Source organism: Falco rusticolus, chromosome 5 (genome assembly GCF_015220075.1).
Source record: "Falco rusticolus isolate bFalRus1 chromosome 5, bFalRus1.pri, whole genome shotgun sequence".
NCBI lineage: Eukaryota > Metazoa > Chordata > Aves > Falconiformes > Falconidae > Falco > Falco rusticolus.
In genome coordinates, this window is record NC_051191.1 from 23343177 (window position 1) to 23370605 (window position 27429).

Genomic DNA, 27429 nt, shown 5'->3' on the forward strand with positions numbered 1-27429 from the left:
CTGGAAGCCAGACATCCATGATACATCAGATTCCAGTGATCTATACATTAAATGTGTAAGAAAAAATGGGATGCTTTGCAAATCAGCGATGGAAAAGCGTTAACTTAGGCAAATAGTACAGGACAAGAAGGGATGTCCTGACTGCGTGGGTGCTCAAACACAGGGCGGCTCTCTGGGGCTGTGCTGAGCTCATCCTCACCTGCCAACCCCCCAAAAAGGCCACCAGGTGAGACACCCGGCCAGGCTGAAGCGCTCCTGCCCTCCACAGACCGAGAGCCTCAGATATACCACCTGAGGGCTCCTCGAGTTCCCTGGGGCCACGGTCTTGGCTCTGCATCCATAAAAATTTAACGTTGGCCACATTTTGCCCGTGGCCATGCCCACCCAGCCCCCTCAGCCTCTCTCTTGCCCAACTTCTGGGTGCAGCATGGATCAAACCCGACATTTTGCCCCGGTTCTGAGCAAGGTTCAGCCCAGGCATTGGACCCGGCTGCAAAGAGCGCTGGGTCTCCTCCACTCCGGCTACATTTTCCCCTCGGAACGCTCCCCAGCCGGGAATGCTCCGCAACCCAACAGGTCCCTGGTGCAAAGACCCCGGAGCGGTGCGTTTCGGGGAGACTTGCACGGTGCAGAGAAAAAAAAGTTAAAATGGGTGTGGGGGGGTGTGGGGGTGTGCGCGCCGGGAGCTGACACCGCACACCTGCGGAGCATCCCGCCGGGCGGCTGCGAGGAAGGCTCGGGGGAGCAAACCCACCCTCTCCCTCACGGCGCTGGCTGCGCTTAACCCCGCTGCAACACCAACCCCGCGCCCCCCGCCCCCCCGCGGTGCGGCCCTTGCAGTCCCCCGGCAGCGCCGGGGCGGGCTTTACGTGGGTCCCACCGTGCCGTGCCGTGCAGGGCTGCCCCCCGCGAGTGGCGTGCGGGCTCCCCCGGCCCGGAGCGCGGCGGGCGGGGGTGTGCGTGTGCGCGTGCAACGCAGCCCGCCCCGCGCAGCCCACGCGCGCACGGGCTTGCAACAAGTCGCGCGGCAACAGGGCGCGCGCCGCCGGTGCGCGGGAACGCGCGGGGGGACGGGGAGACGGGGCGGGAAGGGGGCAGAGCGCTGCGCGCGAGGCCGGCGGGAGGGAGGGGGCGGGGAGCGCGGCGCCGGGGGGGGTGGGGGGGGAGGTTTAACCCCCCCGTGCCCGGCGGCGGCCGCGGCGGCGGCATTTCTATTCAGGCGGCGCTGAGAGAGCCCGGCGCGCCCGGTGCATTGTGGGACTGGGCTGGGAGTCCCGTTCGCGGGAGGAGGCGGAGGGCGAGGAGGCGAGCCGGTAAGAGGGAGACCTGAGGAGGGAGGGAGGAGGAGGAGGGGGGGGGTGGGGGTGCAAGGCGGGGAGATTTAAAGGGGAATTCGCCTCCGCCGTTACGCCGGGCCGAGCGCGGGGGGCGGCGCAGTGCCGCACCGCCGGGGCGCGGGCTGCCCGCCTGGCCCCGGGCCCCGCCGCCCTCCTTCAGCCCGGCCCCGGGGGAAGGGCGGGGGAAGGTGGGGGGGGTGCGCCTCGCCGCGCCGCGACCGCTTTAAAAAAATCCAGCGCCGGCAACGGACGGGTTAAATTTTTCGCCCGCCGACATTTTTTTTTTTTTTTTCCCTCCCTCTCACGGAGCGGCGGCGGCGGCGGGCGGGGGGGACGCGCGCGCCCAACGGTCCCACCGGCCGCCCCGCGCGCGCGCTCGCTCGCTGGCGCCCTCGGTGCCGCCCCCCCCCCGTCCCTCCCGCCGGCGGGGGGTTAACCCCGCCCCGGCTGGCAGCTTACCTGAGCGCGCGGGGGGGGCGCCCGCCCCGGCCGCCCCCCGGGTCTGCAGCGAGAGCCGGGGGCGGCTGCGTGCGCCGCGCCTCCCCGCCGGCAGCCGGCCCGGCAGCTTCCTCCCGCCGCCTCCCCGGCCGCACAAAGACCAGCGGCGAAGGCCCTGGCTCGCCCGGAAGGCAGCGGCCGGGAATTTAAGGTGTCCTGGAGCCATGGCCGCGCCCCGCGGGCAGCGGGCTGCAGCGGCTGCCGGCCCTGCCGGCGGCGGGCGGGGGGCTTGCTGGCGGCTGCTCTGGGGTCTGGTTGGGGTAGGTACTCGCCTCCGGCTCTGCCTCGCTTCTCCCCTTTGCTCCTGCGCTCTCCCCTCTCCGCTCTTTAGGGAGGCAAGGGTTAAGCTTTCGTTTTTAATATTTATTATGCCGTTCTTTTAAGGCAAGGAACATCTGGGTTACGAGGTGTTTTCTCCTGCCGGGGAGGGGTGCCCAGCGCTCCAGTTGCATGCCTGCCTTGGACTGCCACAAGTCACAAGAAACTTGGTCTTGCGAGGAAGGTTGCTCTCTTGGCAGTCTGCGAAATACATAGTTGCATGCAGCTTCAGCCGGACCTTCGTTAACAAGTTACCGCGTTCTCTTGCGCGGTGGGGGTTTTCTTTTAAATAAAATCGTCTTGTTCCGTCTCGAGATCGGTTTTCAAACTGGGGAAGCGTGATTTACTATGTCTTTACAGTCCTCGAGGCTGCAAAAAGTTCCTGGTAGGCTGTGGCCTCTGAATCCTTTCCTATGTGAGTAGGTAGGGGGTGCTGCGCATTTTGGAGTTACAAGTTAGATGAGGGAAAATGTTTCCCTTGTGGGGCAAGCTGCTTTTTATAAATTTCTAGTATTAATGAGAATGAAGCGTTAAAAAAGAATGAAGAAAAATAAATCTCCCTCCTTGAAAAGCTTTTGTCTCCTATTTCTGTTGACAGGTTGTTTTCCAGATTTTTTTTCTTTTTTTTTTTTTTTTTATTGCAAGTGTTTAGTGTCTCACACTGGAAGACAACAGCTACGAACTGAATTCATTGCTCATCCAAGACACGTCCTTGTAACTAGAGTTTGGATTACTGCCCAAGCCTGGGCTTTGGAAGATTTGTTTTAACTAAGTGCCACGCCTCCCAGAGAAGGAGGGAAAGCACTATTTAGGGGAGTTGGGCTCCACATCAGAAGTTCTCAGGGAGCTTAAAACTTCAATTCCTACAAAGCATATTCAATAAATTAGTAGACTTCAAAGTTTATGGAGCAGCTGTACTTGTTAATAACTGCTCTATAGGGGAGGTCAGTTGCACAGTCAGTAGATTTACGTCTGTCTTACGTTTAGCACCGTCGAACTTGGCGGATACCAGTCACTTGCACGAGTTTCTTTGCTTTTCAGCCTAACCTCGTAAGGACAAGACCATCAGTATCACATTTTGTCTGCAATGCTGCTGAACCGTTGTTCTTGTTGTTAGGCAGGATCCTTGCTTTCTAAGAAACTCCAGCAGACAGGTTGTTTTTAGTAATTCCTGAAAACTTTGCTGAGAAAGATGAATTGCATTTTATCACAGCCGTTCCTGTTTAGAAGTCAGTGTCTCAGTTAGGCCTCTTGTTAGTTTTGGAGTGTGGTGTATGTGAGTCAGAGTGGAAAAACGTTCTAAAATTAGATGTGCATTGTTAAGAATTTTATTAAATGAGTTGCATCAGTGGCTTTTTACATTACTATTTGAATGGACAATTCTCTGTATTCTCAGTATCGTTAGTTGACTAAAGAAGGGCTCAAGAGGCAAGAAACTTTTCAATGTTTTTGTGTCTGGGAACATACTGAAAGGTAAACTGGCATGTTTGTAGGTAAACCAGTCTGCTTTAATACGTCTCTTTGTTCTTCTGTTACCTGTACTAACAGAACACCAGGATTGTGTTTTCCCCGAAGGAGAACAGGTGTATTATGGAGTTTCAGCTTCTTACATCAGAACTGAAGCAGTGCCATTATTTGAAAAGCATCTTATTTTTGAGATTAATATGTTAATGGCTGAAATTATGACCCTGCACTGAGCTGAGTATAAACAGATGTCTCTGCTGAGTGTGTTGCAGGATCAGGGCCCGGGCTGCCTTTTAGAAATCAGCCTCTGTGCTCTGGGAGCTATTATTTCTTTCATTACCTCTGTGTTAAATGAGGTTGATAAGTGTGTTAGATTCTTTTTTTTAATGAAAAACGTATGCAGCATATGTGGAAAAGAAATTCACTCTGATACGCCTGACAGTTATAGTTTTAAATGTTGGAAGGTAGGAAGAGGAGTCATTCCTTTGTAGTCTTAGAGAATTGAGTTGTGTGAGGTGTGCCCATCTGTCTTAACAAGTGAATGATGAAACTGAGCACTTGCTTTCTTTTTTGACTTGCTCCATGTGGAAAACCTGTTGTCTTGCAGGTCCTAGGAATTTCTAATGGTTTGTTTTTTGTGTGTGTTTGTTGTTTTTTTTTTTTGTTAATTAAATTAGACTGATCAGCAGAGAAACTAATACCATTGCTCTGGGGTGGGAAAGGCCAGCAGTGTGTGCAAGAGAACCATGTCTGTTCGGGAGTCATTTAACCCCGAAAGTTATGAACTGGACAAGAGCTTCCGTCTGACCCGATTCACTGAACTGAAAGGCACAGGCTGCAAAGTGCCACAGGATGTCTTACAGAAACTGCTCGAATCGCTACAAGAAAACCATTTTCAGGAAGATGAACAGTTCCTGGGGGCAGTTATGCCCAGGCTGGGTAAGCAGTTGTTCTCTGGACACGTGTTGTCTTTCTGTTGGGTCTGCCTAGTGACACGATCTCATTTGCAGTCTGCTTAATCAGTTTGAAAATTGTATGTTATATAGTGCAGGTATAGCATCCAGAAATCCAAAGAATTAATCTTGTGTTGTCGTTTGTTGGCATCTGGGATACAAGAATATTATTTTAATTATTTAACATCCTGCAGTGTGCTCAACTACAAAGAAAAAATGTTCAGGAATGGCTGTTGTGACAGGCATATGCTTATGCGCTAGTCTCCTACTCCCTTTCCCCAGTAGATGCTTTGCAAACTGAAGTCGTATCAGTTAATTTCTGGACTTTCATATTAATACATTGCCTTTAGAAATGTATGCATGAATGCAGTGAATTTTGTGCAACTAGGTGACTCACAGGTGAAGTTCCCTTCTCCCTCCCCTCCCCTCTGTTCTGGGTCAGAGAAAGTGAGCAAGAGAAAAACTTTCTTACTAAAGCTACAGGGAGCTTTTTCCTTTCAGTCTGTCGTTTTTCCTTTCAGTCCTTTCGTTGTTCCCCACTAACTGTTTTGCTCACCTGTAGAAGCTGCCTGGGAAAGGCTGTCTTTCCAAGACCTCTGTTCTTGCCAACTTTACTTTCTCTTTGGTATTTGCACAATGATGCAAGCAATAAGGGAAAACAACCTGCACAAGCCACCTACATGGGGAACAGGGCAAATGTAGGTATTTTGATACCAGCTACTGTACCTAATATTGATATAGATAAATTAATGTAGATAATGTGTTTAATGACAGTCTTAATTCTGTTTGTCTATTTACTCAGCCCTGCATATTCAATCTCTGCTTTGCAGTGCAGAATGAATTTTTTTCCTCAGTGTAGGAAAATCAATGTAGCATTTATTCTGAAGTTATTTAATTATCAATTTAGTGTCCAATAACCTTATTTAAAATTATTTTAACATTGCTAATTGTCTGTTAGCGGGCTAACAGGTTGCAACCCATTATTCTGGTAGAGATTGAATTTGGTGAGGGATTAGTAGGGAACCCGTGTTCTTGCTTAAACAATGGTGATCTTTGTATGAAATATCTAAGCAGCAATTGTGTGTGGAGCTGGGGTGACACTATAATTTAATATTCCCTGATGAAGGACACTTCCAGCTTCTTTTATGCCCAAATTGCTATTTATGTGGAGGTTTTTTCCTAAATTAAATAAGTTGTGCACAACGGCATTTCAATTTGGCAAATTACTAAAATCAGTAATGGTTTGGTTTAGATCTAATAATATAGCTGTTGGGGTTTTTTGTCCTCTTACAAAGTTAGAAGCTCTAAACAGTAATGGAACTGCTAATAAGATTTTTTTTTCTTCTCCAGCTACATGAAAAGGTAAAAAAATAGACTAATGCCATCGATAGGTAGGTATGATACTATGTAGCAGGTAACCTGTTAGAAGGTGGAGAGTTCAGATCTCTCAAAAATATGCTTTTCTGGTGAATATCCCTTTAACAAATGTGTCTTCAGGTAAGTTTGGTGTGATTTGCCTCCGATGCCTTGTGCTTAGAAGTTATAGACAGGTAACTACAGCCTGTGCACATGCACCATGCTCTTGAGATGCAGGCAAGAGGGAAATTGGCCATAGCAGGCTCAAGCCCACTCCTTTTTAGTTCTGCAAGTGCTGTTACCCAAAGCAATCTTAAATATGTCTGTGAGTAAGAAACTGCAAGTTTGATACTAGTTCTCAGAGCTGTTGTGGACCTTGAAATCACTGTTTTCAGTCACCTCTCTGAACAGTTTCACTTATTTAGCCAATCCTTTTTTGGTACAACAGAAACGTAGTCTCAGAAGGACCATTGTGGCCCCTTGGCTTGTCTGTCAAGCAGCACTTGCGCAGAAGTTGTGGAAAATGGCACAAGTGAAATCAGTCTTGCAGCATTATGGCACGAGTGGGTGAACCGAGGGCAAAACAGCTCCTCTACATGAGACACTTCTCTGTAACTGCTTGTGTGCACGTCTCTGGAGACACTGGACATCATGCATAGCAGCTTGGTAGCTTCTTCAGAGGATGAGCAACCTTAAATACAGTTATGAGCCTCTGCCAGCATGCCTTCTCTTCTGAGGCAGGATCTTCTGCCTCCATAGGCAGGAGAGGCAGTATGCTCTCCACCTATGTACCTGCTGTCTGGCAGGCTTTCTGCTCTGTGTCTGCAGTAGGACCTTGGATGACAGCAGCTTGCTCCATGCCTGTACAGGACACTGCCAAATACTGGCTTGTAGCTCTTGCCAGGTAGTGTGTTTCAGTAATACATGAGGAAAGGTTACTGTGTGGCATCTGCTCTCTGAAAACTGGCAGTTTGAAGACTCTTGCCCTGCGAGGCATGCAAAGTAATTCTAGGCAGCTTGCTGCCAGTGCAGGAAGGAGGTAAGCTACCTGCCATTGCTACAGGGCACAAGGATATCAACAGGGACCTCAGCTCAGCCTAACGTGTTGTGATTTGGCACCTGCAGCTTTTGTGCAGGCTCTGCATCGCAGCAAATGCTGGGTGGTTTTAATATTACTTGTTCTGCTTGAAATATCCACCGTCAGAGAAAAGGCTGCATTTGATGGTGTGGTTTTCTCGGAGGAATTTCCCTGTCTAGCAGTTTGTCTTGCCGCCTTTCAACCTCACAGAAGTAAGGTGAGGTTAACACAGTTGCAAAAGCTCCAAGTGCATGAATCATTTTTGACCGAAGGCCTAGGCTGTGATTTATGTCGTTCCTTTTGTTCCTCCTGAAGTGAGGAAATGCCCTTTATGAGAGGCTATGTCCTTTTAAAACTGACATTATGGTTTTTTGAGATTGGAGTGACAGGGAAACCTATTTGCTTTTGGCAGTATCAGTTTACCAAGTTCCTCGTAACTTTAAATGTACATACATACAAGCACAGATGTTCTTAATGCACTATTATTATGCTGCAAAAAAATGTAAAACATCGTAGTTTAGTTCTCGCTTTCAGCTGTTTACACTTCTGTTCCAGTCAGGAGTTTTCATTCTTTGCTCAGTTTTCCTCTTGTTTGTCAATGTGCTTTCTCTACAGAAGGAATTTGCTGTGTCTGTTTAGGCAGTGTTTATTTTATGGATATTTTTTTTTTAAGTTCTTTTGTTAAGAGCATCAGATAAATAAGGGCAAAGTTACTCACCTCACTGATGGATTTCTTGTCTGTGCAGGAATTGGGATGGACACTTGCGTTATTCCATTAAGGCATGGAGGTTTGTCGTTGGTCCAGACGACAGATTATATTTATCCTATTGTGGATGATCCTTATATGATGGTAAGTTGGCTAAACTTAATTGTTAGCTATATTGCTGATTTGATTTGTACTTTTCACTTACCAATCTGATGGCAATTTTGACTTTCTTCTAGATGTGCAGTGCTAATTGTTTGATTACCTGCGTTCAGAGTCTTTCCTGAGTAGATGTGAAGAAGGAGAGACATAGTTTCATCCCGTAATCTTTTCCATGTTGGCCAGGAATGCTGCAGTGCTGCTTTCTATAGGTGAAAGCTGGGAGAACTGCCACCTTTAATTCAAATTTCCCTCCCTCCATCTGTTGTTCTGTGGGATTTGGCTTAAAAAACTCAAAAGGCGGAGAAAAAGAGTTGCCTGTGAAGCAGCAGACAGTAAACTCCAGTTATGAGCAGAACTGCACAGTAATTGGCCTTTTTTGAGGTTCTGAAATAACCAGGTAACATGTTAGGACTGGAAATGCCTAAATGACAGTAGTTGGCAGTAGCACCTGGCAGCTTCGGAGTGCTTTGTGAACACCAGTTTTCCCGTTGTACTGCCTTTCTGCTTGCGGATAGTTAAGTTGAAATGGCTTGTTGGAAGTTCTGTGCACTTTGACTTCAGTTCATTTTGTGTCCCAGTTTCACTTAGTCCATCTTGGTAGAGATTCCTCTGTGGTGTTATGTGGTGGTGATCAGTATTGACTTGAACAGAAGGTCATGGGGAAACAAATGAACTTTAAAAAAAGGACTTCATAAAGCTGTGAGAAGTTCTGTAGGAGATGTTTGCTAAATGAAAGTTAAGAAATGCTGGAATTCATGTTCCCTGTGATTTGAGTGTGACTCCTTTGCTTCAAGGCATGCTTTTACTGCTGTTTATTTGCTGCTCTTGGTTCGCTGTTTATTCTGTGAGACCTGTTGGGTAGGTTTTTGGACATGCAGTTTGAGATTGGGACGGATTTTTTTTTTTTTTAACATGCTTGACCAGGTGTTGTGCTCATATGCAAACGTAGCTCCTTTGATTTCTGTTCCAGAAGAGCGCTCTCTCTGCAAACTGAGCAGCTAAGATCTCAGGCTGGCCTCTGCAGTACAGAGTTGTTAAGCTCTCCTGAGAAATTTGACTCAAGTGGCTTGCTTTAATATCATGTGGGAACTCATCAAGGACCAGAGGGGGGAAAAAAAATGTTGGAGATGGGTGTCCAAGTTAATCAGCTGAGAAACTCCCTTTTCTCACCCTGTAACAAAAACAAGTGAGGGACCAAACGAGAAGGCTGTGGTGAAGGGGGAGGGTTGTTTTTTTATTTGGAGATACAAAGAGTTTGAGATACCGCGGGAGTGGATAGATGAGCCTGTGCCCAGATGAGGTTTAGGCCAGTGTGGTAGGAGTGGAATGTAAATTTGGTCTTAGGCCAGCTTTAGTGGTTGCATCATAGTTACAGTCTGTCCTGTGATCCACAGGCACCAGCAGCTGTAGCTTTGATATTTTCTAACTCTCAGGTCCCTCGCTTCCCATTGTTGTCAACATTTATTGCAGTGTGGTGGCTTGCCACTTTCTAACCTGCTTACAGATTTATCTTTCTTCTTAAAAGCTAAGAACAGGGGTTCTGTCACAAGCCTTCTTGCTGATACCTGCAGTGCAGGATTGGAGCTGCTGGACCCTCTGCTCAGATTCTTTCTGGGGGACTAGAATGCCTGGGGGCAATGCAGATTGCCATTTCCTTGCGTGGACCGACTTTGGGTGGAGGACAGTCAAATACAATTTGCCTTGGGGTTTATGGGCAGTTGGTAAGAGCAGAGGAATGGTGAGACTCAGGAATTCTGAGTTTGTGTCCAGGCTATGTATAAATGAGTGTGCTCTGGACTCCTCTGTTCAAGATAGGCTGCTGCTGCCCTGTTTCTCCAGCTGCTTCTTTCCATTTTTAGTCTAGATGCCCCTTGACCCGTGTCTGTTGTTACGACTCTGATCTCGTTATCACTCACATGTAGTCTACGCTGCTTCTTGCTCTTCTGCTCTGTCTCCTTACCTAGTCAATTCTAGTTTGGTTTTGAGCAGGTGTTCCCTAATTTAGTCTCTTCCTTTCTTTGTGCACAGTGTCTATGTGCAGCACCTTTTCTGATCTCTTGTCCTAGTAGGGGGCAGAGGAAGTGAGCAGGTAAAGCCAAAAGTGCAAATGACTCCAAGCTGGGTGCTGTGACAGAAGGGATTAGAAAACAGCTGAGGAGAGCAAAACTGCATGTGAACTCAGCTGAAACTCAGATTTCTGTTTCAGAAAACAGCTTTCTCTGACTGTGTCACTGCCTATTTTAAAACAAAGTTCTGCAATTATATGCAAAAAAAGTCTTCCTCCTTTTTCCCTTTCCCCTTCTCTTTGGCCATGTTATTGAAAACACTCAATCCATGTTGTGCAAAGTATCCCCAGGATGTACACCAGTAAAGTCTGTATCCAGCATAGGACTTTTCAGCCTAAATGGTTTGATATTCGAGAAGTTACAAGCAGTTGAAAATAGTTTTCATAATAAGTGTCAAGCCACTGGTCACAGGACTGGTACTGGCCTCTGTTGTGGCCCTGTGGAGACACCTTTTTGAGTACAGGAGCAGGAAGAAACTGGCTGGTTTGAGAGCGGACTTCCTTCCCCCTCCATTCTGGGAATCTTTTTGGTGCTCTTTTAAGAACCTTCACTCAAGGCTGGGGATGGGTGTCTGATACTTCGTCCTTTGCCCTTATAAGTAGTTCTTAGTATTACATGTAGAGGTACTTGTGTTTCAGGGTCTCTAAGCAAGCAGTCAGGTAGCAGGCAGGACGCAGCTAGGCTGACCTGCTTGTGAATCCTGTTGTGTTTTTTGGTGTTTGCAAGCCGTGTGTTGTTCCCTCTGCTACTTGAGACTTGTACTCCCTGAATTTGTTTCCATAGTGGTTTTGCCAGTTAGCAAAAGGAGTGTTAGACTGACTGCTGACTGCTAAAATAGAGAACTGTTGTCGGTGGGGTTTTAAAAATTTGTCATTTCTAAGAGGGCATAAACCAGAAGTTTGCTTGGTAAATACTGAAGATAGTGGAGAAGGGTTTGATAGTTCCCTTCCAGGAAATGGAGATGGCAGGCTTTACTGTTCTTAAACATCTAGAAATTTAATGGCCAATTTCCATCAAACTATGCAGTACACACCTCACTCTTCTCTTAATAGTTTAAGATTTAAATGATTAAAACGTTCCAGTTCTAAGTATAAGGGATTCCTCTGATGCCACTGGAAGCTCTTGAATTTATGAAAAACTGGATTATATTTAATTGCTATTTGGAGATGTTATTTCATGTCATCAGCAAGTGAGCTTAACTGCCTGAAAATACTAATTTTTTGCAAAAATCCTGGATGTGTGATTACACTGTAAGGTTTTAGAGATGGTGGAAACATGTTTAGATCCCCCCACAATTTGTCTTCCAGCTGAAGCATCTTTCCGTAGTCCAAATTGTGTCAAATAAGCATGTTGTTGTTTTTGTCATGGTGGTGTTGCCTCTGAACTTTATGAAAAGCACAGATTTAAAATCTTAAAACCAGATGTTGGTTACAGTTCTACAGCTGTAAATCTAAATCAATTTTAATAAAATGTGTGGAGTTTTCCAGAGTAACACGACATAATTTGTCCTTTATTTTAAAATGATCTTGCTGTCCCTTAGGGCACTCCTATATCAGAAAGTTCTGCATCTTCATCAGGAAACTTGATGTCTTAACTGTGCTGGGGCCACACCTCAACAAGCCCTGACTCGGCACCATTAATTTAGTAAAATGAGAGTAGCTAAGCTCATGTGACCCAAGTGATGCCTTCTCAGTGCTGTCAGCTTCACGACTTCTTAGACGAATCTTCAGCAGATGGCCAGTTTTGTCTTTTGGACAAATTATTGTTAGTAGACATGCTCACACATGCAGAAATTAATAAAAATGTATGTGCTGTAGCAAAATTCAGCTTTATCTCCTGACTTGAACAAGTGACGGAGTAGATGCATCTCCCTCACTTAGAAGTGGCAGGGGACAGACATCTCCCCTCGGTACTTGTGCGTGCTCCTAAGCGGTGACAAGGCCAGCTTCTGGGAGCCCTGAGCTCCTTAATCTCCTGTGCATGCTGTCTTCTGCAGACAGCTTCTTATTGACAACCTGACAGAAAAAGCACCCCAGTGTGGCCGTGTTGCTGGCAGCACAACTGTGTCCTCCGGGAAGAAGGGTACTTTCTTAAGAACTTGCTCATCAAGTTCCCTGTCTCCTATGTATTGCCATGCAGAAGGGGTACAGCAACATATGCGTTCTGGATTAGCTTCCTAGCAGTTGTGAGTTACATACGATAGTCATCTTCATCAGTGTGTAGTTTTATGATGGAATAAAGTTAATAGGAACATATCAGATGAAGTAAACAGGTTGCTATCAAAGATAGACTTTGTCGAGCTTAACTTCAGCCTCTCAAATTAGGCATCCAGTCTGAACTCAGGTGGGATTCCTATATAGTCGTGAGAGAGTATGTTGACAAAGAACAATGGGATGAATCATCTCCTTACCTGTAAAAGGGAGGAGATACCTGCACTTCTAGATGGACAGGTTGCATGGAATGGATTATACCACATCTTTGGCTAGATTTCCTAATGCAGGAGCCTGTGGAATAAGCAACTGTCTCAAGTGTACAAACTCATGCTGAAAGTTTTGTTTGTGGCAGGTGTTTGTTTGAACATTTACGAACAGTCCTGCAAATTTTGTCTTTCTTTTTCAGGGACGGATAGCATGTGCCAATGTCCTAAGTGACCTTTATGCCATGGGGGTCACAGAATGTGACAACATGTTGATGCTCCTTGGAATCAGCAATAAAATGACAGATAGGGTAAGATTTTTTTGTACTTTCTTTTTAAGGAAGACCCAAACAGCTAAATATGCTTAGAATGTATTTACCTGTAGTGCATTGTCTCCTCAAAATTTGAATGCTTTTAAAGAAGAGATGGTTTTATTGAGTGTCTCAGTTCATAGTATGAGTCTTGCCTCATAAACATTCTGAGGTCTCTTGCTAATAGTTCAATTTTCTGTGGCATGGTGGTCTTCTGCTGCTATTGCCTTTCATCCCCACCAAAATGGGGTCCCTGCTTCTGTCACTTCACGACAATAGTGATCCAAGGCAGCATTTGATTACCAGTTCATGTATCATTCTGGATAGATGCTTCTGGTCTGCTTCTGCCAGCTTTTTAACATCTCTCTGAAGAAGAAACTGAAATAATTGCTTTTCCTTTTTTCCTTTTATGTTTTTTTTTCTTTTTCCCTTTATTATTTTTCTCTTGTCGCTTTTGTGGAAGTGACTAGCATGTGGTTTTGTTTTGCTCTAGCAAAAAAGGGATGTTTGTTCTTAGAAGGAAGTAGGTTGAGACTTTGCTGGTTAGTAGAGGCCAAATGATTTAACTTTGCCTTATTGCACTGCATTGCTGTGGCTGTACCTGACTACAACAGCAGGATAGTTGTTCTGAGTTTCCAGAACTCAATTTCTCTACTTTTATACAACATTTTGAAGAGTGTTTCTTCACCTCTTCTACACAGGGCTGTAAAACCATGGGACAGCTATGCTGTATGGGATAACATGCAATTTTCAGGAGGCTAACCTCTTCTTCTTCCTAAGTGTGGCTTTTCTGTCATGAACTGTTTGCCATGAGGGTATTTGCCTTGAGTGATTAAAGCCCTGGACTGGTCTTGAAATGACTAGCGCTGCCATATATGGAACTCTGACTTCTGTTTTGATCTCTAGGAAAGAGACAAAGTGATGCCTCTAATTATCCAGGGTTTCAAAGATGCAGCAGAAGAGGCAGGAACATCTGTTACTGGTGGCCAAACAGTGTTAAATCCCTGGATTGTTTTAGGAGGAGTGGCCACGACAGTCTGTCAGCCTAATGAATTTATAATGTAAGTTAAATCGCTAAACAATCAAAGGCACTGGTCTGAAGGGATACAGTAAAAATCCTTTAAATACAGTATTGTGATCTGTCTCCTTATGAATAAAGCAGTACCCTCTCCTGCTTGCATTTGTCCATAGCACTCAACAGATGCCACATCTCTTTTGTACATATTTGCTTTTTTAAACAGGATGTCCTTTTACTTCTCACCATCCCCCCAGTATATTTTGATCCTAGTCTCCTTTTGATAGGAGACTTAAGCTTCTAACCTTTACTTTACAGGTATTGAAGACTGGTTTTGGACATAAATTTCTGTCATTGATACATACATTTTTAAACCATCTTCCAATTATCTTATTAATGGCTGTGGAGAACTACAGAATTGCTGCCTTTACAGCATTCTGTCCATTTAACAGTAGCTAATTTTGAATGTCCCACTGTGGCATGTTCACTATACCAATGAATTTGTTCATGATCCTAGTGATGGTTGTTATCTTATGCCCTGAGTTACAAAAGTCATTTTTTTCCCCTATCCTATCTTACGTCTTCAGTAAATTGAAAGAAAAGATGTAAATTTGTGTGTGTCTGGCTGCAAGCATTGTTCTATTCCAAGAAAGAAGGAATTAGCACTTTTAAATAAGTTTGCAGCATTTTGCTCAATAATATCCCATGGCAATGAATCCCAAAGGGTGATTCTGGAATTAGTCAGTTTTTTAACTGTGCAAGATACACTGGTCTGTGAAAATGTAATTGTCAGCGCTTATTCCTAATAATGTGTGTGAATCTCACTATGTAATTAATATATGAATTCTTTGTTTTCAGGCCAGACAATGCAGTGCCAGGAGATGTGCTTGTATTAACTAAACCCTTGGGAACACAAGTGGCTGTAGCTGTCCACCAGTGGCTAGATATTGTGAGTACACTGCAGAAAAAGAAATAGGAAAGAGGGGGGTGAGTTAAAGGTAACTTTCCTCATTCCCTCAAAATGACAAAGTTCAGCACTGTAATAAGTATGCTGAGGGCTCAACTGGGAGTGATCTACCACCTCTCTTTCCTCCTTCCTCCTTGGTGTCTCAGCCTTGCTGGCTTATGTGCAAAACATTTTCAAATCGAGACAGTTTGCTATTTTGTGCTTAGCAAGCCCATCTTAATCACATCATATTCTTAGTTAGTTCCTGGGCATTGCTGTAATAAACAAAATTGTTTACTAACGGAACAACGGACTAGCACCCTGGGTAAAATTATGGCCTACTCCACCTGCCAAAGTAATTGGCAAAAGCTTATTGATGGCAGTTAGGCCAAGATTGCTGTCTGTGTTCATGGGCTTTCTGCTTGTGTACATGGAAATACATCTACGTTTCACATTTATTACCCTGTGCATTCAATAAGAATATTTCTAGCAGCATTATCTATGTAGACATACTTCCATCTGTTACTTCAGGCAAAAATGTAACTACTGAACTGAAAAGTGACTGCAAAATTGGCATCTGCTTATGTTGTCTGGCTCCCAGTATGTGTCTTCAGAATTGTAACTGCTCAGTTTACACTTTAAAATGATGCATCGTTTTTGCTTTTGGGACTACTGAGCCAATAGACTGGCAGAGGAGTGAGCTGGAATCTACTTTGTTTTGGCTGTTGGCCACTACATTGTCAGATAGATGAATTCTAATTACACAGCTTGTGTTAGCAAAAGTGGGAGAGAACCAGCTTAAACCATCATTGGAGTCTGAAGTGTGAGCAACAAGAAAAAGATATTTTTCTCCTTCTTTGTAGGGTCTGGCCTAGCAGTTTTGACCTCTGCAGAATCCTGTGTTTTCCAATCAGATATAAGGATCAGGGCCTCAGATAATCTTGATACGAAAATGAAGTGAAACAACAAGACACCAATTTTATAGTATGTTTTCTGGCCATAATCTTACTTATCTGTTATTGTACTGACAGACTTGCAAATTAAGGGTAGTCTGAATTTCCACATATTTCAAGTACTTCTAATTTTCTTGACTGTCAGCCAGAAACACTTTCTGGTCTGAAAAATGAAGACAGCAAGGAAATCGATCCTCCTATTACATGTAAACAGCATATATCTTTGATTGCAGTAGGAAAATTTCTGAGTGGCTGTGCTGCCTTTTCTTGAGCTTTGTTTTGTGAAAGAGTCTGGAAAGTGAAACTAGAATTACCCATCACAAATCCACCATAGATCAAATTTTGGTAGGGAGTTTGACTTTGTGTTTAAAAGTATGTGGGAGAAGGTACATAGTATGGCAAGTTTATGCATAGGGAAGAAAGGAAAACTGAAATGTAGGGATATGTGTCTGCAACACAAATGTGGAAAAAAACCCCCAAACAACCAACCTAAAAGCTGCAGTATTTACACAGAGCAGTAGTGAAGGAGTTCTTGGTGGCAAGTTGAAAGGAAGATTGAAACGGAGGCCAAATTTGTGCTCCTCGCTTGATTGCTGCCAACATTGTTGCTGCCAAGCCCCAGCTGTGTTGCTGGCGGCAGCTGCCATAGGGTGCAGAGGAAGAGCCTGCAGGGAGCTGGGCCCCACCGAGGACCAGGTCAGGGATGTGCTGGGCGTGATGAAGCTGTTTGCTGTGGCTTTGGCTGCCAGGCTGATGATGTGGACTGTAGGCTGGTCTGCAGCTGGTAACTGGCATCCCTTTGCCTTTTCCTCTTTCAGCTGAAAGGCGTGAAAAGGGTTGCTGTCATGTGGCCCTTCAGAAAGGGTTTTCTAGCCCTTGCTGTTGTCTACAGACCCTTCCCATTTGGAAATTTAAGCTTGCTTTTTAAAAGTTGTTTGGGGATTTTTGTGAACTTTTCTGCCTTTGTTTCCTGTTTACTAACTCCAGTATCTGATTGCTATAGTGGAGAGGAATTTACATCTAATTTGTATCTTGCCTGTGTTTGTGGCTCTTCTAGCCTCAGCCTTGAATTCTGCTTCCACTTCATTTGTGATCTCCATTCCCATCATCTGACCAGTTTCCATCCCATCATCGGCCTCAGAACTGTTTTTTTGAAAACTAAGGCAGAATGACTGCTCAGGTTTTTCAATCATACCTGGAGTAAGAATAATCACTATTCTGTCATCTCTGTAATAGCTTAATTTTTTTTTCACTTGGTGTCTCATTTATGTAAATAAATATGCTTTTCTTATTTAATTGATCAGACCGAGTTCCTAATTTCAGAAGCTCTGGTCTTACTGTTACACTTCTTTGCTCTTTAACAAATTGTTTGGGCTGACCAGTCTTTTCCCCTTCTTGCCATTTCTGGATTCTCTGATACACCCCTTGAAGTCAGCACTCATTTGTTAAGGGTAAGAGCCTCTTTGACAAGATCCTTCCCCAGTGTAGCAACATACGCCAACTCTTAGCAGTTTTTGCACCATTGCTTTAGCAAGAAGTTTTTTCCATGCATTTATTGTATGAAATGGCAGTGTAGCCATTGTGGCTTCAAAAACCCTGTTTTGGTTTACTCTCAGTTCTTTGTAATTTTATTTCCATTGTAAAAAAGGAGAAAATTAAACCAGTTTGTAGTGTTGCTTTTAACACTTAAATGGTTGCTTTGTTTTGTTCTGGATCTGGAATTACTTCAGCTTTGAATGAAACAATTGCCCTTTATAAAGGTACCATTTCCTAAATTGTTCCGAGACCCTTTTGGGATGAAAAGTGTTGCTTGGAATGTGATGGAGGCATGAGTTCATACAAGACAGTGGAGAATGGGTGGAAGGAGATGCTGGTATTAAACTGTAAAGGAAGCTTGTGAAACTGCCTTAATCTCAATTCACTATAGTGATTACATCCTGCCTTAGTATACATTCCTAAGGTCAGGGCTTCTGGATATCAGTGGCCTTTCTTGATCAGTGTCCAGATGTGAAATCAAGAATTTTCTCTTAAAAAATCAAGAAGGCAGAGATTACAAATCTGAACATCCAGCAACAAAGTTGTTTTCATTTGGCTGCAGAGTTCAAGCCAGAGAGTTGCCTCTGAAAGAGTTCTTTGCCCTGGGGTAGGTTATTCCACTCTGCTCTGCTACTGAAAGCAAGATTTGAGGTGCTTGGTGCCTAATAGATCTTTCAATGAATTTCACTTAGGTGCAGCAGAGCAAGGCACGCACCTCTGACTGCTGAACCTTTTGCCCCTCTAATGGAGTGTAAGAAGGAAAAAAAAAAAGTATGTTTTGGATGAACAATTTTTTTAAAGTGGTAGGGATGTGCTTTTAAAATATACAGCTACAAATCTGAAAGAATCATCTTTATTTCATCCATTAGCCAGAAAAGTGGAATAAAATCAAACTAGTGGTAACACAAGAAGATGTAGAACTAGCATACCAGGAAGCGATGATGAATATGGCACGACTGAACAGAACAGGTAAGAAGGGAGGCATGTGTTGGGGGGACGGAAGGGAGGTTGTGGGTTTTTCCAATTCCATACTTAATTTAATTTCACTCTCATGGGGAAATGTGACACAGCCACTTTATCCCTTCCTTCTGCCCTGTCTTCCTGCTGTTCAGCGTTTGTGAAGCAAGCAAATTCAAATCAAACGCCCTCTTTTAATTATACAGCAAAACACAAATGCTGCTGGAGATGATTATGACTCATGTGAATGCTGCAAGTAGCATCCCAGTGAGTTAGAGCATGTTTTAAAGGGAAATATATGATTTGTTCGTTATCTTCTGTGCCTGGAGAACTTGTGAGGGCCTGACTGTAATGTTTAAAAAATTCAAAATAGAATACAAAAGGAAAAGCTCTTCAATTTTGTACACTTCAATTTAAATTCTTATTTTTTAATTTTGTCACATTATGTGCTTCCCAAAGTGTTGGAGTATTTAGCACGTTTTCTTTCCTGGTTTTTTTTTTTCCTGTTTTTGTGGTGGATTTTGTTTGGGTTTTTTCTTTTGATTTTGGTAGAGGTAAGGTTCTGCTTTTACCTTTAAAAATTCTAGTCCAGGATTTCCCTTCTTTGTTAAAAATGTCTTTGGAGAAGCAGAGTTGAATTAGGCATTTCCTTACTTCTCAGCTGAAGGAACAGGGATAGTTAAATATCTCTTCTTCCTTTTATTCAGTTTTCATGTGGTATTTGTTATATCATCCCACTGGTTTTTCTTTCTTTCTCAAAGTCTTCCAGGAAAAATAAATTACCAGGATTGTCTTATGGAAAGGAACTCTGGTCCTGTTCATGTATTGGGAAGCACCAAAGAAGGGCAAATAGTTCTTGGTTTTGTTTTCTCCACTCAGTCTTCTCAAGCACCTTTAACAACATTTAAATATTCTTAAATGGAACTATTATCCTGCGTGCAGAGGTGTCCTTCTCCCACCCAGGGCTCTCCAGTTGCAAATGCCCAAGAATTTAATGAATGCCTAGGTGGGGAGGCTGGGGCCCTTCCCCCACAACCTGCAGGCTTTGTTCTTAAGCTCTTAAAACTTTTAAGAGTCCAGATCTCCAGTTCTGATGTGGTGGTTTTATGGAGTGGCAGGGGAAGAGATGTAAGAAAACTGACCCAGCGTGAGTCTGGTCCTTGCCCTCAATGAAGCAGCGCTGAGCTCAGAACCTCTTTGGCCCTCAGCTTTGGGAAGCTTGAATCTGGAGCAAACCTCTGTTTCTTAGACTGCCAATATAAATTAGTAGCACATGTCTAGTAGAGTGTGCTCATAAGTCTAACTTCAGTGCTGGATTTTCAGCATGGTTTAATACCTTAAGTAAAAGTTGAATTTTTTTAAGCGTTACATGCAGTATTGGTGAATTCCAGTTTCCTTCAAGTATGATTTTTTTAGTATTATTATTTTAATAATTTAATAGTAACCCAACCTGATTCGAATTGAAGGTATGCAGCTTCGTTCGGACTGTGCACAATATTGTGGAAGCATTGCTTTTCATGACAATCTTTTTTTCTGATTTATGTTTTCTTTCCCCCTCCCTGTCTTGTAGCTGCTGGACTCATGCACACTTTCAATGCACATGCAGCTACAGACATCACAGGATTTGGAATCCTGGGGCATGCACAAAACCTTGCCAAGCAGCAGCGAAACGAGGTGTCCTTTGTTATTCATAACCTTCCTGTTCTTGCCAAGATGGCTGCTGTCAGTAAGGCTTGTGGCAATATGTTTGGCCTCATGCATGGGACTTGTCCGGAGACTTCAGGTAGGTGACACTTGTACCACCCTCTTGCTTCACTACACCTCCACATTAGAATTTAGTAACATTTCAGATGTACAAATCATGTGCTTTGCATTCAAAATCACAGTTGGTTTGGCATATAGCCAAGCTAATGAGCATTACCCACACAACTGTTCACAATTAACTTCTTCAGCTTAACTTCCAAACCACCATCCTGTTCTGAATGCCTTCTACTTCTTTATGAAACACTATAATAGAAACCCTTGCTATATCTAGAACATTTTGCAGTTAGAAGTTAGTGCTGATTCTCAGTTCTTTTGAAACCTCTTTCTCTCTTAGCTGTTAACTCCAGAACAGTGAATATCTGAAAATCCCAGCACAGCTGACACAGTTTTCTCAAAGGTAAAGCCACCTGCAGTAGGTTTGCCAGTCAAATGAGTTGTGTTTTGTTTCTCGTTACGAATATGTGTGAGTTTAGTGCTGAATGGGCTAGTCTTGGCAACTGAGGCCTTCTCTGTCTGCAGCACACAGACATCCAAGAATACTGATTTTTCTTCCTTACATGTATCAAATCTGACTAGCAGCAAAAAAAAAAAAGCTGGGGGTGGGAGGGTGGGGGTGTTGGTCTCTGACCCATTAGTTTCTTGAGTTTTCTATTAAGTAAAGCTGCCACTTGAGGTGGCAATGAGTGCAGCAGATGTGTACTGAGAACTGGGCTGTGGAAAAACATTTAAACAGTCATCAGATGATAAAACTTCTGATGTTTTTGAAGTTGCCTTATTACTAAGTGTAAGTCACTTTGCTGACTAGTGGGATCACTGCCTTCTGCTGGAAGCCTCTGTATTTCATTTTCCCCTTGAATCTTCTGTCCTGTTCCATTTTGTTTTTCTTCTTTAATCTGATTTTTCTTTCTCTTTGGGAAATGGAGAAGATGTAGCAACAAATCTGTCTTTTCTCGTATCTCATTTCCCCACCCTCTTCCTGCTCTCCAAAAGTATTATCCAAGTTCGCTTCAGTTCAGAACAGAGGGGGCCCCTTGCAGCAAAACAGTCCGAAGATCTGGAAAGAAGCATCACAGTGAGAGCCATAAACTTTTCCCCTAGTGAATATACAACTTAACCATGATCTGCTGAATTGTTCTTTAGCCATCTGTGTTTAAACAGACACTCTGTCCTACAGAGACTGTATGATGTGTAACAGGATATGGGACATGAACCCTTTCAGGAGTTCAAATCCAGCGTCAGTCAGCAGAGACCAGAAATATCTGGTGGCAGTTAGGCAAGCTGTGTCACTAAGGTTGGGAGCACCAGACAGATTCTTGCTACCCAGGAGCCACGTAACCAGAGTGCTCGTAGCATCTGTTATTGGTTCCAAAGACTCCAAAAAATAGTGTGGACACAGAGCTGGAAGTGCAAGATGCTCTTTCAGGTGAGTGGCTGCGGCAGAGGTTTGTATAGCAGTTGCCGTGGGAATGACTTAGCTGCAAACTGAGCACTGGGCTCTTCAGAGCTGCCCATCCTGCACCCTGGGGATATCCAGTTCTGTCTTTTTCACTGAAGGAATGTAAAACTCCGTGGATGTGTGCGCTGCCATGAGAGTACTTGGAAGTGGAAAACAGTCGACTTAAGAACCTCTTCTGGGACTGGGAGCAAGAAGTGTCTTTGAAATACTGAACAGCTTGTGTTTCAACATTGATGATGGAAAAAACAGCAAGACATAGTCTGGTTATTTGTGAACTGAGTGCCTCAAAACACGTATATTTGATTTCATCACAGTGTTGCATTTCTCGCATTAGAGGTGGCTATAGGGATTTACTACAGGGCAGCATCTGCCAAGTATTAGAAAGATCCATAGCCACGTGGATGGAATAGCTCTGGTCGGAAAGCTATATAACTGCAGTCCCGTAGGCTTTAGGCTTACGCTGGATTGCCTGACACATTGCAGCAGTGTGTATTAGTTTGGGCATGGTGTGCTGGGATGGCTCGTTAGCATTCAGACCCAGGCTGTTTGCACGCTTCATGTCCTGGGGTTGATTTATGTGAAGGGAAGCGTCCCTTGCTGCGCCTGTGTATCCAGTTGTGAGGATGCCTTTTGTAGGGGCTGCTCAGGGCTGTTCATACAGTAATGCAGATCCGCCCTTTCTCTGCTGGCTTAAACTTCCAGAAATGCTCGTGTCTGTAGTTTCTTCATTTGCGAACAGATGTTTTTCAGCAGAGTGGGCAGGCAATGAGAATTTTACTGAAAAACGATTTGAATGGATTTTAAGACTGTTGTGGTTTTTTCCAGTGAGCATTTGCTGGGCACCTGTTGACAGAAGTTAGTGTTGGAAAGATCTATTATGTCATCTGTTCCATCTTCCAGGCACTCTTGTTTATGGTCTATTTTCTTAAAATTGCAGTTTTACGGGATTTTTACGCTCTTTTAGGTAACACTTTGGTAAGTAGTTAAAGCTGCAGTCAGGCAGTTAGTTTCAAAAGAATTCTGTTTGTTAGACTGGCTACTTGCAGAAATAAGTTACAGGGTTACACACATGCATGAACATCCCATAGAGTATTTTCACTAGTCCTCTTCTAAATAACTTTTGAAACTATTGACTGATGTCAGCCAGCTTTGTTAGTGTAGCAGAGGTACCTCAACTATTCAGTGTTTGTGCAGATTTTGTGGAAATGGGCAGATGGGTAGAAAGGAAGGCCTGTGTTAGTGCCTGACAAGAGGCAAGGCTATGATCTCATCCTTTTGTTAGTCATTGTGGGAGAAAGCCATTAGCAGGAGCAAGGCCACTTGGTTCTGATTCATGAACTGTCTGTTATCTCTGCTCTTAATTGCAAAGCTTTGTCTAGTCTGCTTTTGAAGTCTTCTGTGTCCACTTCCCTGCTTGCAATATGACTGTTAAAACCAGCAAAGTTCAAAACTTCTTACCAAAAAACACTTTCATTTTTAAAAAAGTAAGCCAGGACAGACACCAAGTATCTGCATCCTTTGAACCCCCAAAAGAAGCAGCAAACCCTCAGACTGCCATGATTCATTCAGGCTTTGCTTTGCCTTCAGCCGTGACTGACGCAGACCTCAAAAACTTGGTACACCACTTGCTTCAGTGCAGACTGGCACTGCTGCTTTCATTTTCCACAGGCACATTGCAACAGCTTAAACTCCCAATGGTTGTGACCTTGCACAGGTGAAGCTTCTTGTAGTTGTCCGTGGGACAAAAACCAGCAGCTGGGAGCACCAGCAACATAGACCAGGCTAGAATGCATAGTGGGAAACCTTAAGGACTTACCCAAAGGGTTAAAGAGACTGGTCAGTCTAGCAGAGAAATAATTATAATCCCTGCATACAGGTATCCTGCAACTGACTGAGAGTAGCCCATAGCCTTTATTAAGGTTATTGATCCAAGTTTGGGATCCAGCGAGCAGGTGGGAAGTGATTTTTGATTGGAAATAGGGGGGTTGTACATATTTTCTGACCTGGTCAAAGAATGTTAACAAGGTGTGTGTACAAGTGACACAGAACTGTAAAAAGAGAGTGTGTGGGGAAAAGATAATGAAGATTATTCCTGAGCTCAGTCCTTTATTTCCTTTTTCACTGTATTCCTCCCTTTTGGCTAGGTAGCATGTTCTGTGCACTACCACTTGTAAACCTCTTCCCTGACTTGCTTGCACAATGATGTAAGATTTCTCTTCATTAGAAATTTAGAGATTTATGATCTCCCACAATGATCGTTTAGAGATTTCCATGGGAATGGCACATAATTCCTTTGCAGTTGATTTGTCTGTTACATCTGCAGTAGTTTAAACGCTGTCTTTCAGGTTTCGGGGGGGGGGGGTGCTTGTATGCTGTTTTTGGTGGAAGTACCTGGATGTTATGTTCCAAAATGTCTGAGAGAGGTGTTTTCCTGGATGGCACACTCATTTGCTTCATATAGAACCTAAAAAATAACTTTTGCATTTCCACATACCCTTATGAATAATTCCTCATGTTCAGTATCTGCTTCTTCCTCATGGCCTTAAAATAAAAGCGTCTTTAGTCACCACCAAGAGGACTATTTGATTGGAAAAGCAAACATAAAGGTGCCTAAGGTGCTAAGAAGCTGTGCAAGGGCCGCAGAGGAGGAGGTGGCACTGAGCCCAGGGTGACTGGCTCAGCAGGTGGCCCTTTGCCACCAGGGTTGGCTCAGGAGCTAGTGGCATGACTTGTGCTGCTGGCTGATGCTTTTCACCCCGACGAGAAGTCTTTAGGTCAAATAACTCTTTTGAGAGTAAGCAAGACTCAGCGTGTGCCCAGACTCCTGTTTGTCTGAATATATTCTTAACTGTGTTGTCCAAACGTTTTCCAATGGGAGGTGATATTTTAACATCCCTTACAGGAGGTTGCTGTGTGTCAGGATACAGCACAATGTGCAGATGTGAGCTGCGCAAACTGTAGGTAGTATGAAGGCTTGGAGGTTTAATTAAGTATCTGCAGATGACTTGGCTGCTCTGTGTTGCAGTGCTTCACACGTTATAACATAGCATAAATGTAGAAAAGGTAAGGGATATAGGAAAGGGTAGCACCAAAACATTAAATGACTTGCTCAGAGCCTCCTAGAATTTTGTGCCAGAGCTGACAATGAAACATATTCTAGTAAATTCACCTGCCAAGTCACCTTTTTCAGTGCTTTGGGATTCTCAGAATGAAAGCGATCTTAGGTTTAATAACTGAATGGCGAGCTAGCTAACTAGTTACTATGCTGCTTCTGAAAAGCATTCATTGGTAAATGAAATATTTTTCAATTGTCTCTGAGAAAAAATGTTAGGGGAAAGGCTAAAAAAGATTAGAAAATTCTCAAAGGGGCCTGAAGGACGGTCACAGGGAGCGCTGGATCAAGCCTATGTTTAATCTTCTGCCTCTTGCATTCTCTGGTAATAGCCCCTACTTTGATGAACGATTTCATTGTGGGCAATGGAATTACTTGCAGAATCAGCTGCTACCAATATGTAGTTACAGGTATCTGAATATGACCTGTATCCAAAATGTTTTTGTGCAGAGGCACTTTGCAGTCCTCTGTTGGAAGTTTACAATGCTGGTGTTGTTTCAGTATGCCATGTGTTGGCATCAGTATGGCATCCTTTTGCCAACGTCTTTTGTGTGTATTTGGCTTCCTTTACATACCCACTAAACACTCAATTTGGGCACAAACTTCTTTCTGTAAAGCAAGAGCTCTGACTTCCCCCGTGTCTTCTCTGGGAGTTCGACAGAATCCACTGAAGTCAACAAGTACACGTCTAAATAGGAATTTGGCAGATCAGGCTTGAAATGCTTTGCCATCGGACATTTTAACGCTCTGCATTTTTTTTTCATTGCAGGAGGCCTCCTCATCTGTTTACCACGAGAGCAAGCAGCACGTTTCTGTGCCGAAATCAAGTCTCCAAAATACGGCGAGGGTCACCAAGCGTGGATTATCGGCATTGTAGAGAAGGGCAACCGCACGGCCAGAATTATAGACAAACCGCGAATCATTGAAGTTGCACCACAGGTGGCCACTCAGAACGTGAACCCGACGCCTGGTGCCACCTCTTAATATAAATGAAATAGCTGTTTGTTTTTAAATAGATCTATTCCTTTATCATCCTGCAATTTAAAGAACTGTAAAAAGAAAAGAAAACTTGTTGTGTCTGCACATCTGGTGGCCTTAGGTCAGTTTATGAGTGGATACAATTAATAAAATAAAATCCATTGCCTTTTTTTCCTGTTACATTAACTGAAGATGCACCTAATCTTGAGGCAGCTTCTGAGTTGAGAATTATATTGTTATCCAATACTGTTGATTCATTTTGAATCTTTAGACACTTATCTCTTGCCGCATAGGCTCTTTTTAAAGGTGCTTTCACGTAGCACAGACATTACCAGTAGTAGTGTCGAATAGCAGTTTGTGTCCTTTCATTATATGTATATTTATCATAAGTCTAATTTTGATGCCTTGAGTGATATTCCAGAAAGGCAATAAACGGATAAGTGACACAGTGGGTATACCCAGTAGTAAGAGGGTTGCATGATTACATTCAATCTTTTTTCTTTTTTTTTTTTCTTTTTTTTTCTTTTTTTTTTTTTTGGTGAGGTTTAGTCTTACTGAGAGCATCTACGACCCTGGACATTGTTTGGTAGTGCACTCTGTTTAAACGAGCAAGTGCTGACTTTGCATGGGGAGCGCTTCAGAGTCGAAGGAGTAATTTTTAATTTCATTATTTGTAGACCTGACAATATTTACTGTATTATCAATGATTGTTTTCTTTATTGATAGTAAGGAAAAATAATTCTTTTTTTTTTTTTGCGATGTGATTGGATGTGCTATAGTGCAACAAAGGTTTTGCAGACCAAAAGGAGGTTACTGTATAATATTCATTTACAATTCACTATATAAATAACTACACAAATAGTTTTTAAATATAATCAAACTAAAATAAACCTCTGTTCTGTGGATGGTAGTGTTTAATACATTTTATATTTTGTATAGTGATTACAAACCTTTTTTGTTTCTTTAAAATCAGCAGCTGTTTAGTATAATTCTTAGTATTATTTTGTTCTTATGAAATACATTTTTCTGCACGCTTTTGTGATCTGTGTTTAAAATCTACATTGCCAACATTGCAGCTTGAATTTAAGCTTGTTACTCAAAATAAATATTTAATTTTTTTTATTGCTCTTGTAGAAGTGCATGAACTTTTTTGATTCCTAGCTGAACAACAAACTTGCAAGTGGAGAAATCCTTGGGTTTTTATTTTATTGCAAGCGTAATTATACTGATAGTTGTTACTACTCCTTTGATCAGTTCTGCAAGCTGTGATGTCTAGTGGTAATCTAGAATATCTCCGCCTGCATGTCAAAGTTGAGAGCAAGTAGGTTATCTCCAAGTATATTATCTGCTTCATTTTGTTTATTTTACTTATCAGCACAAAGTATGCAGTGGTTTGGAATTGTTTCCTCCACAAGTCCTGCTGACTCTGCCTGCTGTACGCTGGACGGGGCTTCAGGAGCAGCCCGGTAGGTGGAAGGGGTGCTGGAAGGCGCCGCTCGAGCAGCAGCACGGTGCGCTGCCCCAGTGCAGCAGGCTCCCCGCTCCCTGCCCTGCCTGGCTCCGCTCCGCTGAGATGTGCCACGAAGGGGACTGAGTGCACTTCGCTGAACTGGCTCTTTCTAAGCTTTTCCAGTACTGTGGAATTTGCTTCTTGACCAGGAAGAAGAAAACCTTGGATAATAGTTACTGCTACCAGCAAGAATTGCTGTTCTTCAAGCAAGGGCTTCCGTCTGTGAAAAATGAGTCACTAGAGATGAAGCACTCCTGTGTATCCATGCGAGTTTTAAATTTCCAGTCTTGCTCCTAGTGATGACTCTGGCAAAACTTGGCTCATCTTTTTCCCACTCAATAGTGCTCTCAACAGACACCTTTTGTAAAGCTAGAATTTTTTTCTCTCCCACTCCCCCTTGTGAGTAGCCTAAACCACAAAGAACCTCGTGCTCCTTCTCCTGGAGAATTCTGCAAGTTGAGTGTTCACCACAAAACCTCAAAGCAGTAACTGAGTTTTTGACTTTGCTTTGGGGGGGGGGGGGATCAGATTTTTTTTTTT

General features: G+C 43.6%; 1 protein-coding gene across 3 annotated transcripts; it reads left to right on the forward strand.

The window, feature by feature from the left end:
• Window positions 1-1204: 1204 nt before the first annotated feature.
• Window positions 1205-26512, forward strand: SEPHS1 (selenophosphate synthetase 1). Of its 3 annotated transcripts, XM_037388833.1 has the most exons (10): window positions 1205-1313; window positions 4295-4556; window positions 7751-7854; window positions 12555-12662; window positions 13569-13723; window positions 14536-14626; window positions 17982-18081; window positions 19640-19852; window positions 20168-20230; window positions 25171-25269. In XM_037388833.1, exons 2-9 carry the CDS (start codon window positions 4364-4366, stop codon window positions 20194-20196), a joined length of 993 nt encoding a protein of 330 aa, XP_037244730.1. In that variant the 5' UTR covers window positions 1205-1313; window positions 4295-4363; the 3' UTR covers window positions 20197-20230; window positions 25171-25269. The 3 variants fall into 3 exon arrangements, with proteins under 3 accessions (XP_037244730.1, XP_037244728.1, XP_037244729.1); XM_037388831.1 differs by lacking the exon at window positions 20168-20230 and having other exon boundaries at window positions 25171-26512; XM_037388832.1 differs by lacking the exons at window positions 1205-1313; window positions 20168-20230 and adding an exon at window positions 1864-2095 and having other exon boundaries at window positions 25171-26282.
• Window positions 26513-27429: the final 917 nt, after the last annotated feature.